The sequence below is a fragment of the Echeneis naucrates genome, chromosome 10, assembly GCF_900963305.1.
Source record: "Echeneis naucrates chromosome 10, fEcheNa1.1, whole genome shotgun sequence".
NCBI classification, from domain to species: Eukaryota; Metazoa; Chordata; class Actinopteri; order Carangiformes; family Echeneidae; genus Echeneis; species Echeneis naucrates.
This window is the reverse complement of record NC_042520.1, coordinates 13,999,501-14,015,057: the sequence shown is the minus strand read 5'-3', so window position 1 is coordinate 14,015,057 and position 15,557 is coordinate 13,999,501. Positions and strand designations below refer to the sequence as shown.

Here is a 15,557-nt window from a genome sequence, read left to right as displayed (position 1 = left end):
GGGAGATTGGTTTCTAAAAACGCAGGAGGCTGTTCTACATCATGAGGGCAGAAAACTTGGGATGAGGGACACAGGACAGAGCGCGACTGCTGGAGGATATGTGTGCATTTGAACCCTGAGAGAGAGAAAGTGACCAATTCTCACCGCAATTTTCAGATATACATACATATATATATATGTATATATACACACACATATACATAATGCACACACATATACATATATGTATATATATAAATATATATGTGTATTTTTTTTTTTTTTTTTTTTGACAGACCTCACCAGTGTCCGCTATGCCCTCCTGCTCCCAGGCCCACCGGGGCTCTGGCAGAACTGTAAAAGATGGTCTGAGAGCCCCAGATAGGTGGTGGCTTTGGGTGGGAGGAGGGCATCCTCACACCCAAGAGTGAAATATCAGCTGTGGCTTTGTGAGCATACACACTGTGCTTATCTGTTAGCCAATGCACATACACTTTGCCAGGGCAATTTATCTATTAAAAAAATCAGGAGACCCAAAAAAAAAAAAAAAAAAAAAAAAAATTAATAATAAAAAAAAATAATAATAACATTAATGCACAAAGAATTCACACTGGATTTATGTGTTTGCAGAATGAGCCAAAAATTGTCTACACAAGGCAAATGCCGTTCAAGGAAAGCAGGGTGCTGTAGGTTTACGGGGTTTGAAGAGCTTTTTTTTTTGCGGAGCAGCATCCACTGTGGCCCATTCTTTTCAACTGGGTGTCTCCTGACTTCACCTGCTGTGGTCAACTGTATTAAGGCAGTGAGTGGTTCCATGGCGACTTTCTATAACAGCTACTTTAAAAAGGAGAGAAAAAGTAAGGCCCAGAGGATATCAGCTGGAAAGGACAGTTGGGATAAGACAGAGGTAAAACAAAATAAAACAAACCCCAAAGGAAAAAAAACAAAAAACAAAACAAAAATCACAAGGAGAGGGAGTTCTTGTTTTCTCTGAAATGTTTCAGTACAACATGTAGAACACAGACAGCATATCCATAAAAATGAAATCCTACAATAAAAACAGAATGGTTTTCATAACAGTGCACTGCTGAAATGAAATTATATATAATAATCATCAACAGCAAAATTTAAGTTTACTATAATGCTCATAATCCGAACTATGGGGGTTATTTCTTAAAAATATATACTCATCACATGACAGAGGAGCCTAGCATCTCAGGACATGCTCCATGTCTCTCATAGACTCTGAGGGGAAAACTGTACATCACTGGAAAACTGACCACGACAAAAATGGCAACTTGGGTTGAAAACACTCTGAAGGTGGGAAGGAAGGGGAGCAGAGGGAAACAAAGATGACACCAATTCTTTAAGCCAATAGTATTTCCCCAATAAAATTACCTCACATGCACTATAGATAGAGCAGCTTGACGATGAAGGGGAGGGGCAATAAAAAATAAACAAATAAACAGATTAAAAAAACAAACCAAAAAAAAAAAAAAAAAAAACTGCATCTACTTCTACTGTTCTAGGAGAGCTAGTAGACCTGACAGCCGCCTCTTGTTTTTCCTCAATTTTCAATAGCCAGTAAGATACATCAACTACAGTCTAAGAATGGGAAAGCGTTAAGTTGAATTCTTCACAAAGAGGAAATAAAAGGTACAGGGGAAAAAGATACACACTGGTTTTGAAGCCTGAGTATCCAGTGACTTATAGCAAACCTACAAAGATTTTCTCAATTTATTTCTTGGGGCAAGGTTTTTTTATTGTATCATTGCTGCTACAATTTCACAACCCTTCTGGTAAAGAATAGTAAAGAAGTATCTAGAAAATCTGTACAAAAAATAAAAGGGTATGCACGATACATTCAATATCTGTTACTGAGGTACTAGAAAGGTGTTCCCTTGACACCAGGGCAACAGCGTTAAAGAGTTACTCCTAGGGACTCTTCCTTTGGAAAGACAACAGCTTGTTATCATAACAGGGTGAGGGAACAGACACACATTGACGCACATGCACGCACACACCCACACTTACATGGACATAAGTGCGCACACACGTGCATGAACGAACGCACACACATACACTCACTCACTCTCTCTCTCTCACACACACACCACTGTCATTAATAAAGCCAGCATGCAAGAACACTGTCCCACTTGCTCCTAGTGAAAATCTTATCTCTACTGTTCCCTCACACTTAAAAGGAATTGGTGGATGTGTGCTGGTTCATGAGCAGATGTGTAGGGTCAGTTATGACAATGGGAGGAGGGTACAGGGTCGGTCAGTGCTTGATGATGGTGGGATACAGTGAGATGTTAAACAATAAGGCGGTAGTCAATCCCCAGTCACCTATTCTGTGTTCAGAGTGTCGGCAGTGTGTGATCGTGTTCTTCATCACTAAAGCTAACCTGCAGCTGTCCATCTGTTTGACTGAGATGAGCCACAAACAGCTGTGAGCTGAGTGGTCAGACAGTGCCCTCTGCTGGCCATGTCCCTAGCATGCTGCTGTTTCTCCGGCAAGAAAAGCTGCTGCACTTGATACTTAATATGTGGGCACCATGTGTGCAGACCTCAACCATTGCAACCTGGCTAACCAGCATGAGATAGAGATTCATATCTACTTGCCCTCTGATATGATGCACTTAGCTATTGAGCCATGACACGACAGTCCGTGGGGGGCGAAGCAAGTGTAAATACAGGGATGACTGTCCTCGATGTGGACAACTGCAGCAGTAAAATATGACCTAAGCTCTTAGATGTCACTCCATGAAAACTGTGAGCCATCAAGTGTGAGCCAAGTAGATAAAATTTATTAAAAAGTCTAAGAGCTCCACACTGACATTATGAATCCCTCTGCTGCGCAACCTGATGACAGTGATGGTGGGGAAAATAAGGGGCAAAACTGGGCTGAGGGCTAGATGCCTGCTAGGGAGGACAGGATTTACTGTTTGTGATTCTGTCTTTTGTTTTTGCCCATCACAGTAAAAATAAAAGGGAGGGGGGAGAAAAGAAAAAGAAGAGAGCAGTAACATGAGCCATTAATGTACAAAGGGGAGCTTCAAACCTTCTGCCTCTGTGCCTCTGGTTGTCAGAGGAGGACTGTAGCAGACTGTAAAGCCTTGTGTCAGAAATGCTAATTTTTCTTTACAAACATTAACACCTAGAACCACAACAGATCAACTTTCCATTAAAACAACAGCCAACTAAGGAAATAAACCAATCCAATCATTGAATCCTTGAGAACAGAGTTATTGCTGACATTGTGAGAGGTGAAGGGATAAAGGGATGATGCATTGGCGGGTGGGTGAGGTGTAGACTTGGATGGAGGGATGTGTATGTGTGTTCTGGAGGGATATGGGTAGGATACAGGATAGCTGTGGAAAGGTCACTCCTGGGCTGGTTATGTGATCTGAGAAACAAGACTGTGTAGATCCACATCAGGTCAAACTGGTGCTGCCGATGTACTGAAGGATCCGGCTGTCTGATGCTGGGAGGTGGGGGTGGTGGAGGGGTGGCTTCCAGAGATGATGGAATGTACTGGCGGCGGCAGGGGGGGGCTATTGGTCAGAGGGGATGTCTCTGTCGGCTTCAGCCTTAGTGGGCTGCCCTGGGGATGGGGCATGAGGAGGGTGAGAGACGGGGGCAATGCCATGCGCCAAGGTTCCTGAAACCAGGCTTTCCACCCCTGCACCAGCTCCTGGGAGGCCTCCTGCTGTTGCAACATTGATCAGGCCAGGAGGAAACCTAAGACACACACAGAAAAAAAGCCAGGCCATCAAATCATGAGAACTGATTCTTCTTGCCACCATGTCCATTTCAAGGTTCTTGACCCTCACCTGTAAGTGGCTCCATTGAGTTCTGGATGTACAGTAGCTGCCTCCATGCTAGGCCACTGAGAGGCTGCCATCAAGTATTCCTTATTCACACAGTTCTTCAGACTGTCAGGGATACGCCCTAGAGCAGCAAAAACAGACCATTAAAACCTTAGAGATATGCAAAAACAGAGCTCATGCTGCTGATGGCATCTTTTCTTTGGACAAAATTTAAATCTGACTGTAATATGCAGACATTTGTGGAGTATTATGCCGTCCATCAGGAATGGAATGACTTGTCTGTTCATCCATGCACTTAAATCTGTGGTTGCTCTGGTAACAATAATTTTCAAATGTTTCTGTCGTGTGAAAACTAGAGTCCATTTAGATGAAACTGTGTTTTCCATGCATAGAAAATTATGACGACCCCACCTGGATAGAGGAACTCCAATCTCACTAAGTCAAAGTTGTACATGCTTCGGTTATTGAGTAGTGACAAGGAATTTGCCTAACCAGTGTCTGGCTGTGTACCTCTATGTAACCAGCATGTGGACAGCAGGTAGGTTTTAAAGGCAAAGCTGTGTTGTATTATTTTCTTGACAATAGGAAAAATGCATGAAACAAAAAACACTCAACAAAACTCAATGTGTTTTGTTTCTTTGACATCAAATTCTTTTCACAACACAAGGATCAGTCGCTGTGTTATGAACTTTAAACCCTCCTTTGGTTCGGTTTGAATTGTTAATTCACCTTTCAAATGTTTAAATGTATTTGAAATCTTGTTTTTAAGCTTTTAGAGCATTTAACCTCTTTTAGCTTCTTTTAAACTGTGGTCTGAGCAGCCTTTAGGTGATTTCTCATGTAGATTTTTTTAATCCTATTTATATCTATTTAGACAACTTATCTTTTTTAATTTATCAAGTATTTTATAACAACTTACCATACCATGTATTTTAAACTTCACTGTGGTCCTTTAATTTTCCTTTAACCTCGCACACACACACATGTATGAATTCACATATTCAAGAATAAACCTCTTATCAAATACCTCATTTTTTCCCCTTTTCTTCTTTTTTTTTTTAAGTTTGTATCACATACATTCTCAATTGACACTGGCAATTGTTTGTCCTACCAGTAACAGATGGTTAACACGGTTCATATGATTCAGGATCTCTCATCTACTAGGCTTGGCTCGCAACTACCGCTGAACTCCGTTACCACCACAGACACAAACACAGTGAGGAGAGCAACAGCAGAATCACATGAGGAATCCAATGCAGCTAGCAGTCGCTTATCCTCGTCTGTTCCTCATTCATTAGCATCCAGGAATAATGTTAGACCAAAACTGTCAAACAAAACTATCTTGCAAAACACAAAAGAATAAAAAAAACTTTAAGTTGCTCCAAAAAATCCACTGAAGTGTTTCAGACAGAAGCCTTCTCATGTTGTCTGCACTTTGCTAGCTCAGGTGTGCTGGGAGAGAGACGAAAAGACGGTGACTTCCCGTGGTCTAGGTTGTTTATTACACACTAATGCAGATTCCTGATTGGCTGGTTGCATGTACTCCCCTGTTGACTAGCTAAAGGCCAATTTCACTAAAAATATCACACAGTATCTGCAAAAAGCCAGGTGTCCTAAAAATATCCTTGTAATAAAGATTTGAAATCTTCTATTCTGTTATTTATCAAACCACAATGTACTAATAATTAACATTTTCTAACTCTATTTATCCTCTTTTTAAAGAAATGTATATATTAACTGAACGACTGTTACTAGTTTATGTTGTCATCTCTTTTTTCCCCCCACTGTTCCATGACATCCCTACCAGTGATGGCACGGCGCACCTCCCTCGCAGCCTCCTCACGAGCCTCCACTGAGGCCTGCTCACTGTACCACGATGTGTGTGGTGTACAGATTAGGTTGGGGGCATCCTTCAGAGGGCCTGTTGAAAAACTGTAAAGAAGGGGAAAGCCTGTTATAGAGGAGTGATGAGATTGTGTTGTCATGCACATATGAAGATGTAAGCGTTAACACTTATTATAGATGATCTCACTTTGGCATTTTCAGAAAAAAAAAAAAAAAATCACTACTCATTATTAAAAAAGACAAATTTTTAATTTTAAAATTTCAGTTACTGGCAAAAAGCCATCTGTTGATGCTAAATAAACAGCTACTCCACAGATTAACTGACAACAACAATTCTTGTGCTGATCTAGGGATCCTGAGCAGATCAACAAGTCCAAGACAGTGGAGTTATAGTCTGCCCAAGGGACGGGGAAAAACTGACATCAACTGAAGTTTCAACAGAAAGTATTTACAAATATAATTTCTTAAATAGCAGCACCCTCTGCACTAGTTTTCTGTATTCTAATTTGTAGATATATGCAGGTTTAAGTGACAGGCATTGTGTCCAGGCTGTATGCACAAGATGAAATAAGGCCTGTTCAGACCCGGTGTTAACATCGGTTTTGGTGGACATCTCTCAGTATGAAGTTTAAAGCCAAGTATGAACTAATATGCTTTAAGCTGACCATTTCTGATTGAAACACTGCAAATTAATGGCAAAACAAGGTCTGAATCTGTGGAGATTCAGATTTTGGGTTAGGAGTCTCCCTAAAAAGATTGCCACCAAACTGTCCAATCCCAACCAGTTGTGTATCAGTTACCTGAATGGTTCTGTCTCGTGGACATCCAAGGCAGCCCCTCGTATCCGGCCCTCTTTCAGGGCCTGGGCCAATGCTTTCTCATCAACCAGACCCCCTCTTGATGTGTTCACCAGGAAGGCTCCCTGACGCATCTGTATAGAAAATTAGCAACAATATGATTTTGCTCTGGGTAGCAGACTGATAAGCCGTATTTTTCTAGTGTTCTTCATTTTTTAGAAAAATATTGTTAGTGCCAAATTTCATGTATTGTTAATTTAGATTGTGTCCTACACACCTGTTTAATGGTGAAGTCATTGATGAGGTGGTGGTTGTGCTCATTGAGGCTGCAGTGCAGGGATACACAGTCTGAGTGGATGAGCAGGTCCTGCAGGGTGGCCATGCGCTGTAGGCCTAGTGAACGCTCCACACCATCAGGCAGATAGGGGTCATAGAAGATCACTCCAAACCCAAAGGCCTTGGCCCGCAGAGCCACAGCTTGGCCAACGCGGCCTGCAAGATAAAGAGAAATCGTTATTGGGAGCCACTGAAGTGCCCTGGTGTAAAACAGAAAACAAAATACCAAAGATTTCCTAGAGCATAATGTTCTCTCCACTCTAAATTGTCAGGAATCAAATATGATTTATGAACAAAATTTGAAGAAGTTTGCAGATGCTACCTTGCTGACTTATGTAATTAAATTTCAAAATGGATATTTTCTCGTCATTTAAAAAAAATGAATGAAATAAACTGAATTTCAACCAATACAAATACGAACTAGACTAAATAAAAAGGTACTGCTGGAATATGTAGCAATAATACAACCCAATCCACGTTTCACTTACCTAGGCCGATAATGCCCAATGTCTCCCCTCGGATACGAGCAGCACCACCAGCCACCTCCCTGATCTGCTCCACACTAGAGGCACGGGTTCCCTCCCTGAGGGCCTGGTGCATCCATGTGACCCGTCTGTAGAGGTTGAGGATGAGACATAGCGAAGTGTCGGCCGTCTCTTCCACTGAGGCTGCTGGCACATTACAGACAGCAATACCTACATGGGGTTTGGAAAAGAGGAGGATGAGCAACAGAGACAACAGCACAGGGGAACACTTTGAGCAACACTGTGCATTGTCCTGAGACAGGTTACCTAGTTCAGCAGCTGCTTTGATGTCAACATTGTCAAAGCCTGAGCCAATCCTGACAATTACACGTAGGCCTTTAAACTTTTCCAGGTCATCTCTGGACAGAGTAATGGTGTGGTATAGCAGTGCAGCCACTGCTTCATTTAACACCTAAGAAGGACAAATACATTTGAATAATCCTGATATTCATCACAACACAATACATTTAACATGCAACTATTATGCCACTTCAACAGGGGACATGAAAATTAAAATCACGTAGCTTTGGTAAATATTCATTTGATAGTCATTTAATTCCCAGGATGGTGGTGGTTACAGTTCTACTGGTCAGGAAGAGAGCAACATATCTTTATTTACAGATGTTGATTTCTTTCAACTATGACATGACAGTTGTTCTACTGTCAGACTGTGGTTAAACTGTGGTCACCCTATGTCAATCCTACCTTCTCATGTATCTCTTGTGTGGACTGGGCATCACAGAACGCAACAGTGGCCACATCTTTGAGGATGGGCATTTCCACAGTGCAGTCACGGCCATCCAGCAGGGCAACCAGGGGCCGTGGGTGCATTGGCCCGTTCAGGATGGGGGGTCGGATACCTGAAACCAGAAGGAAGAACACGTTTGTTGTCACATCTGAGCAGTAAATAAATTTGGTTGGACATTAATTACCATTACAAAAATATGCTTAAAAATAAAGGCCCAAAAAATTTTCAAAGGAAAATTTACACCATCCTTTACACGATACCTACTAAAGATTCAGTATACACCAGCCAACCTCCAGCCATTTGTAAACTGGAAGTTAGTAGCACAACAATCAAGATTGACAAGCTGCAAATCATCATAACCTCCACACAATTCAATTTAATAGGGACAACTGCCACACTGCTTAGACAATAACAACTCAGACTTTCACGACTCGTCTATCCATCAGGATGCTAAGAAAGCTGCAGGATATGCGCGGTGTATGTCTTACAGAAGCAATGTGTTTGTTGGTCACAAAAGAAATGTGTAACTAAATCTGTAAAGAGGCATGGAAAGTGTCCAAAATCCAGCCCTATTTGGTATTGAACCACAGCTGTGTTCAGGAATATACCACCATGTTTTCTTTTCATCTGGATTACACTTAGATGCTTAGACTCTTCATATGACGAATGTTAGATTGTGCTAAATGAAGGAGAGCACTTTCACTGAAATGTTTATTTGGGGAACTTGACCTGTCTCCTGTATGGGCAGAGCACTGACACTGAGGGGAGGGGGAGAGGCGATGGAGTCTAGCGTCTGGGGGAAGGGCAGAGAAAACTGAGGGGTCTTGGGAAGGAGGTGGTGGGGGTTCACGAGGGGTTCTGAGTCATGACCTAAATTCTCCTGTCTGGAACAGTCCCTGCTTCCTACTTCTCTGGTTTGCCCCTTTTCCCCTCACACACATCCCCACGCATGTGCAAACACCCACGCATGTGCACACACGCACAAGCACACATCTTTCTGGCAACGATCTGTGCATTTGGCCCATGTGGCACGATGGCCCTTTGCCATTCTGCCAACAAAAGAAAGGAGTCAATAATAAACCAACGCCAGAAATAAATTTCACATCTCCGTCAACACATCAGCTTGAAATGAGAGAAAATTAAATAATAGAACTGGTTATATTAATGTTGCTTTTTACAGCTTGCTTCCACTATTTTTAAAGTTCTTAGCTTGTACCAACCCCTCTAATGCACCAGCACACTATCTTGTCGCTGCTATGTGACAGGTGTGTGTGTGTGTCTCTCTCCCGGGGAGGGGGAGTATGTCTCGCTGGAACATTTACTTGGACAGAGGGCAGGAGGTAATGGTAAGATTGCAGAGGTGGGAAGGGAGCTGGTAGCTAAGGGTAGAAAACAAATATTTGTGAACACTTCCTCTGACGTTCAGGCATTTCCCAACACATGCATTAAATGTACAGGCCAGAGCAGAAAGAAAAATATGCTGCCTGGTAGTCTCATAATGTACAAGATACTGAGCTCGGTTTAGCATTGGGATTCAAATTAATTACAAATAGCTTGAGAATGCTAACAGGCCTACTGCAACACTCTGAAAGCACAAAGGGACTCTTACTATGCAGAAAAATCAAACAGGGTTCCTCACAAAGACACTCACTGAAAAAGTAGCTTTAGAAATACAACTGGGCCTACATACAGGGTAATCTGAGTAAAGGACACTGGCATACCCGAGGCCTACGAAGCACAAGCATGGCCGCACACACAATACAATTCATTCAGTGATTCATTCATCCCCCCCACCCTCTCTCCCTTTCTTTCCCCTCGCTCCCTCCTCCTCTCCTCTCCCTCTGGCGCAGTCGGAGGAGTAAGAGGTGAGGGGGGAGGGGCAGCAAACGATGATAATGCAGCAAGCAGCAGCCCTACTCCACCCAGACACAACTAGGCGCGCGCACACACTTGGTTATTCAGTTCCTTCTCAACGGCTGCAACAACACAAATACGCGCAGAAGATAAAAAGGGGAATTGCACCCACACAGCTACACCACACCCAATTCTTAGACCCCCTCCCCCCCACTATAGATCACAAATTTTAAAAACACATGCCAAAATACAAAACACATGAGCACTGGGCCTAACCTTGCATTATGAAGTCTGTCAGCCTGTCAGCCTGTCTTCCTCTCTCTCTCTCTCTCCCTCTCTCGCCTTGCTCTCCCTCTATCGCTCTTTTTTCCTCCCTCTCTGTCAGCCAGCTCTTGGCTGGCTGGATCCCAGCTGTCATCCACGCCCAGTCCCTCCCCCATGAGCAGCCTCCAATCATATACAGTGCCATTGAGGGCCAGCCAACCAGCACTAACCTAATTAGCATAGCCGAGGCTGAGGCCGAGGGCGGTTTGGGCTGTTGTCATTTTTTAAAGAGACAGCTGGCCTGTTTCCCTGCCCTACGACCCTTCACCTTGTCCTCTCCCTTTCACCGGTCTCCTGAGACGCTCCCAGACTGTTCCCTCCATTTTAGCGCACCATTATGTGCAATCTCTATCGTCTGTACTCCACCAGCTCAAAATACTGTCTCCTCTAAAGATCTCCAGTGTAATGGCCATGATGGTATACATTTGTAGCAAGAAAAAAAAACATGTACTTCTTATCTCTGATATGACAGACACAGCAGAGTTTCAATTTGTACATTTGCTGCATTCTAATCTTCCAAAAAAACAAGTCAAAATCATTATTTTTTAAGTTTACATTTTAGTCAAGGACTCTGTGGAAGTTACAATCACTATCTATTCTACTTCAAGTGTAGTTTGGCCCTTACTCTAAATGTAATCATGTTTGAAAATCTTTGTGTATTCTAAGCTTCATGCATTCCTAATTTTTCCCCTAGATTGCATTGAGATTCTAATGTCGAAGAAATCCTAAGGTCTATTTGCAGCATATATTCAGGTATTGCTCAAGGCTCAGAATAATAACTTTAACCCAAACAAAGAAACTTAAACAAAAAAATTATATTTTTAGTAGTCTAGACTTTTTAAAATGAGATTTTCTGTCGTACTCTTGCAGCCCTGGCAAAGAAAGACGTCATTTGGTTATAAATTGAGTGCAACAAAGCTGGACAGATAAAAATCTCCCCTGCGATTTCACATATCAGGATTTAGGATAAAATCTCTTCATGAGAATGTTGGAGTCACATTTATTGCATTTATACAAAAATGTTAAGATGTTTGATGACTAACTTGCACAGTCCACAGCTGACTATGTCTTCTTTGCACTTTCTTATGTACTGAGGATTTAGTCTGGCTATCATCTCTACAGGCTGCAGATGTTTTGTGTGTACTTGGTGTATTCAGTCACATTTGCATCTGAAAGACCAGGATAAACTTTCCTGTGCGTGTTTAATGCTTCCTTGCTTTCCCTGCATCAATAATCCTCAGCTAATGGGATGCCAACTGAAAGGATAACAACACTCTCAAGATATATTTCCCCAAAGTACTCTGGGTAATGCAAACAGACTGTGGCATCATCTGCCAAGTCAGAACATCCACTTCTAAACTTCAGTTATTTGTCCGTTTCCAAATTACTTAAAATATTCTATTAATGTGGGTTGTCTTGTGACAGCTTGCTTCATTCAACAGATCAGGGCTCCACAATCACGTCAAACTACTTCATGATAAATTATGTTTTCACTTGTTTATATGCTTGAGGAATCACATTCCATTTTGTGAAAGTCAATCCAAAATTGTTTGAGGTTTGATGAGCCTACACTTGCTTTATAAACTGGATCATGTCAGAAATTAGTCAAAAACTCTAAATAATATTTGTGTCCTGAGTTTAGGAGCTAAAATTTATTATGTATCCTAAGAGTTAATGACAGTCATCATCAAGGAAGACATGCTACCAAGGACGTAGTGGCAACTTGGACATGTTGAAACCACAAAAGGGACAGATGGACTCATTCATAGAGTCAGGGTTCAAGTGGGAGACTGGAAGGTGACAAAGAAACAGGACCAATCCTCCAAACCCTAAATAATTAAGCAGCCCATCCAAAAACTAGTAGTCCTCCTAGAAAGTGACTGTAATTTCTTGAGTTACTTACATCAGACACAGTCTGAGGGTTGTTTGTGGTTAAGCTTACCTATAGACTTACATGTCACAAGCCCTCAAGCGGCCAATTTTGTTGTATTCTGGAAATCATGTATCTGTTATTTAGTATTGTCTATCATAACAGAGTGTAAGTGACCGCTAATCTCCAGTCTCCAACTGCTGGATGTGTGTCCCAGAGCCGATTTTAGTGACATGATCTCAGCTGATTTCCTCATTGGAGCTCAGCTATGCAAGCCACGGATGGAAATGTGAGTTGGCATGACACAACGAATGTTTATTTGTTCTGTTTGTTAATACGTTAGAATTTAAACTCTTCCACAATGTCTTATGATGGTCGCATCTCCACTTTATTTTAGCTTTTAAGTGAATGCATGTGTACGTCAGCACGTAGAGTTTTCTCAGAAGTTTGCACCCTTGGTAAGCGGAGCAAGGTACATGTGGACTATATTAGATTGCATGTACTTTTTATGCGGGGTTGGTGTTAATTTTTCAACGTGTGTAGATTTGTGGGCACAGAAGTGTATGTTGTTTCCACGTATGCACTTTGTTAGATTTGATCGTGTGTAATGTAAACAGTGTCTCTCTGAAGGTGTATGTTAAATAAAACACACTTTCTTTGTATTATAGTTTCACAATGCTGCAAGTGACATTATCATCAATTACACGAATAAATAAGATGTAAGCACACCAGTACGAGACTCTGCATATTCTTCGTGCCAAGGGCTGCTAAAAACAAGGCGATAAAATTATATCATGTTGACATTTTTAAATCATCAGCACTTTACCACAAGAAACCACCAACCACCAAAAAATTACTTTGGATAGTATTAAGTACACAAAACAGTTATTTAGCTCTTGTGTTGTGTTTAACCTAATTTTTGGCATGCAATTAAAGCAGGACTCAATAACTTCTATTACTGATGAACCAATTTAATACTCCATGGAACCTAAACTTTGGATATTTTTGATCATTCAAGAGTCTTTGACTTCTATGTATATGTCAAACATTCAGTAAATACTTTTTGAAACTATAGTATGATTTGCATAACTGCAAATGTTACTCTTGGTTTGTGATTATAAAGCATGTTGGAGGAGACCCACATCAAGTTTCCTCAAATTTCTGAATTTCCTTTTTTTTTTTTTTATTTAATTTTTTCCCCCTAAGAAAATCGATGACAAACTCAATTCTAGGTGGTGTGATATGGAATGACCCAATAAACAACTTTTGCTGCATGGTAGTAAGGATCATCTTTTCTTTACACAACATAAATTGTTGTGTATGTAACGGCCTGTATATTATACAACATTGTTCTAATTGTTTATATCAAAGAAGCAAACAAGTAGCAAAACAAACATCCTACATATTAACATTTACTTTGTGTGTAGGTATTTGTGAACTCTCACCTTCACAAATGCGGTCAAGTCTCTGCCGCTTGACCTGTTTGTGTTTGTCCATCAGCGCCATAGGCAAAGCAGTCTGAACCTGGGACAGAGAACGACAGATCCAAGTGCTATGGAGCCCCTTTAGAGATGTCCACAGAAATTCACCTGGACATAATAAAAGAAAAAACAAACAATCATGACATGTCAATTTCATGCCGCCTCAATTTCCGTATCTAACTAAGCAGTGAACTGAAAACAAAATATGAAAAACCCATTGAATCCTCTATATAGCTCTGGCCAATTTTTGGTCCCTGCAGCTTATTAAAAATCTGACTGAGCAGTAACCTTTTCCTCTCCACAGGAAGAGAGACTATGCTAAATGTAAACAAAGGCAGAGGAAGTTAACAGCCACAGACACTCACCTGGAGATTTATGCTTGTCGTGCCAATTAGATCGACAATTTAGTTTCCCCTGAAAAACAAAGAAGGGGAATGATGTCTTCAGACATTTTACTGTCAATGTATGTGTATCGCTGCAGGTAGGTTGTTCCACCGCCCACTGGATGTCATGACAAAGATTTCATTCGCAACTATCAATAAAATAACCGGGATCTGCATCTCCGGAGGAAGATGAGTTCGAACTATTCAAAACTGACAAACAGTCCCTTTACAGATCATCATGTGGGTCTTTTTAACCCACTGGGTTTGCTCGTCGTTATTTTCCCAACTTTATAGTCAACTCAACTTAAATCTGCAAAAACACCACCCCTAACGCACACACGGCTGAGGTGAGGTGATACGAGTGTCTTAACTTTACCGAGAACTTCACGTTGCTGCCTCTGAGCCTCTCGTTAGCTGTCGAAGTACCGTTAACTACCTAGCCTGGACTGCTAGCTAAGCCCCTTTCGGCTATCGACAATAACTGGGACTCTTACAATGAATGGTGGACATTAATCGGCCCAGTGTGAATATATCCGCCATTTAATTCAGGTTTAGTGCCAAATCTAACCAAGATAGTAACTTAGTTCTGAGGTTGTTCAGATAACATAAATTCCCGGCTCGGGCTAAAGCTAAGTAAATGCATAGCATGACAGCTAACTAGCCGATGTTGGCTAGCTAACCCAAACACAAACACTTGAGGACGTGAGAAGCCAACATTTTAATATAACTACACATTCTTGCTGAGTCTCGAATATATGCCGTATTTCGTTCTAACTGTTGGCCAGCAGCCCACGAATAGGGCGAAATTTAACTATTTCCAATGCAATACAATCAGGCGTATGCAGCGTTGCTAACATTAGCTAGCCGGAGCCGTTAAGTAGCGTGCTGCTGAGTGTGTGGGAAAGATGAAGCGGAGGGGGAGCCCATTTCGTCCGATTTGTTATCAGCGAGTGGCGCTACAATGTGAAATATCTGATCCAGAAGCTGAAAAAATGAATTAATTCTACGTGGAAGCATTAATCGGCCGCATTACTGAATTCAAGCAAGACTGCGTTGAAGCCCAGTGACCAAATGTTGGAAAATTTGTCAGTTATTTACCCAGAATAAACTCTTTCAAGAGTGCTGAGACAGTGTGCGTGCGTCGGTAGTGTTCCCTCTCTCCCGATCGCCATGAAATTAGACAAAAGAGGAAGTGGCTTGCTGCTGGGGGGGTCAGACGGTCTGTGAAAAATCATCGGTGGCCTAGAAGGAGCGCCCTCACCTTCCACGGCTGACCGAGACATGCCCGACTCCTCAGTGGCAGCAAGTCTGCTCATGCAACTATCTCAAACTTTTTTTTGTGCGTGTACTTGAACTGAGGACGCTAAATTATTTCAAATATCAATCCATTCATTCATTCTCATGTTTCCGGTAGATGAAGGAAGTTTATGAAGTTGATTAAATCTTGTTTGTTTTTTAATTAATCGCAAACAGAATTGAGCTTGTGTATTAGTAGCTGGTGATAAAGTCAGAATGAAATTAATTTCTTACTCTTTTGAAGCAAAATCAGCATGATACTGAAATCAGCCGCTAGATGGCACACA

At 41.6% G+C, this 15,557-nt stretch overlaps 1 protein-coding gene across 1 annotated transcript; it reads right to left on the bottom strand.

Moving 5' to 3' along the window:
* Window positions 1-250: 250 nt before the first annotated feature.
* On the bottom strand, window positions 251-15,206 carry ctbp1l (C-terminal binding protein 1-like). The gene is made up of 11 exons (XM_029513004.1): window positions 15,073-15,206; window positions 13,957-14,005; window positions 13,556-13,699; window positions 8,020-8,174; window positions 7,582-7,726; window positions 7,279-7,485; window positions 6,732-6,946; window positions 6,458-6,588; window positions 5,617-5,744; window positions 3,816-3,933; window positions 251-3,723 (listed from the first exon to the last, which is right to left on the bottom strand). The coding sequence occupies exons 3-11, from the start codon at window positions 13,614-13,616 to the stop codon at window positions 3,537-3,539; spliced, it is 1,347 nt and encodes a 448-aa protein (XP_029368864.1). The 5' UTR covers window positions 13,617-13,699; window positions 13,957-14,005; window positions 15,073-15,206; the 3' UTR covers window positions 251-3,536.
* Window positions 15,207-15,557: the final 351 nt, after the last annotated feature.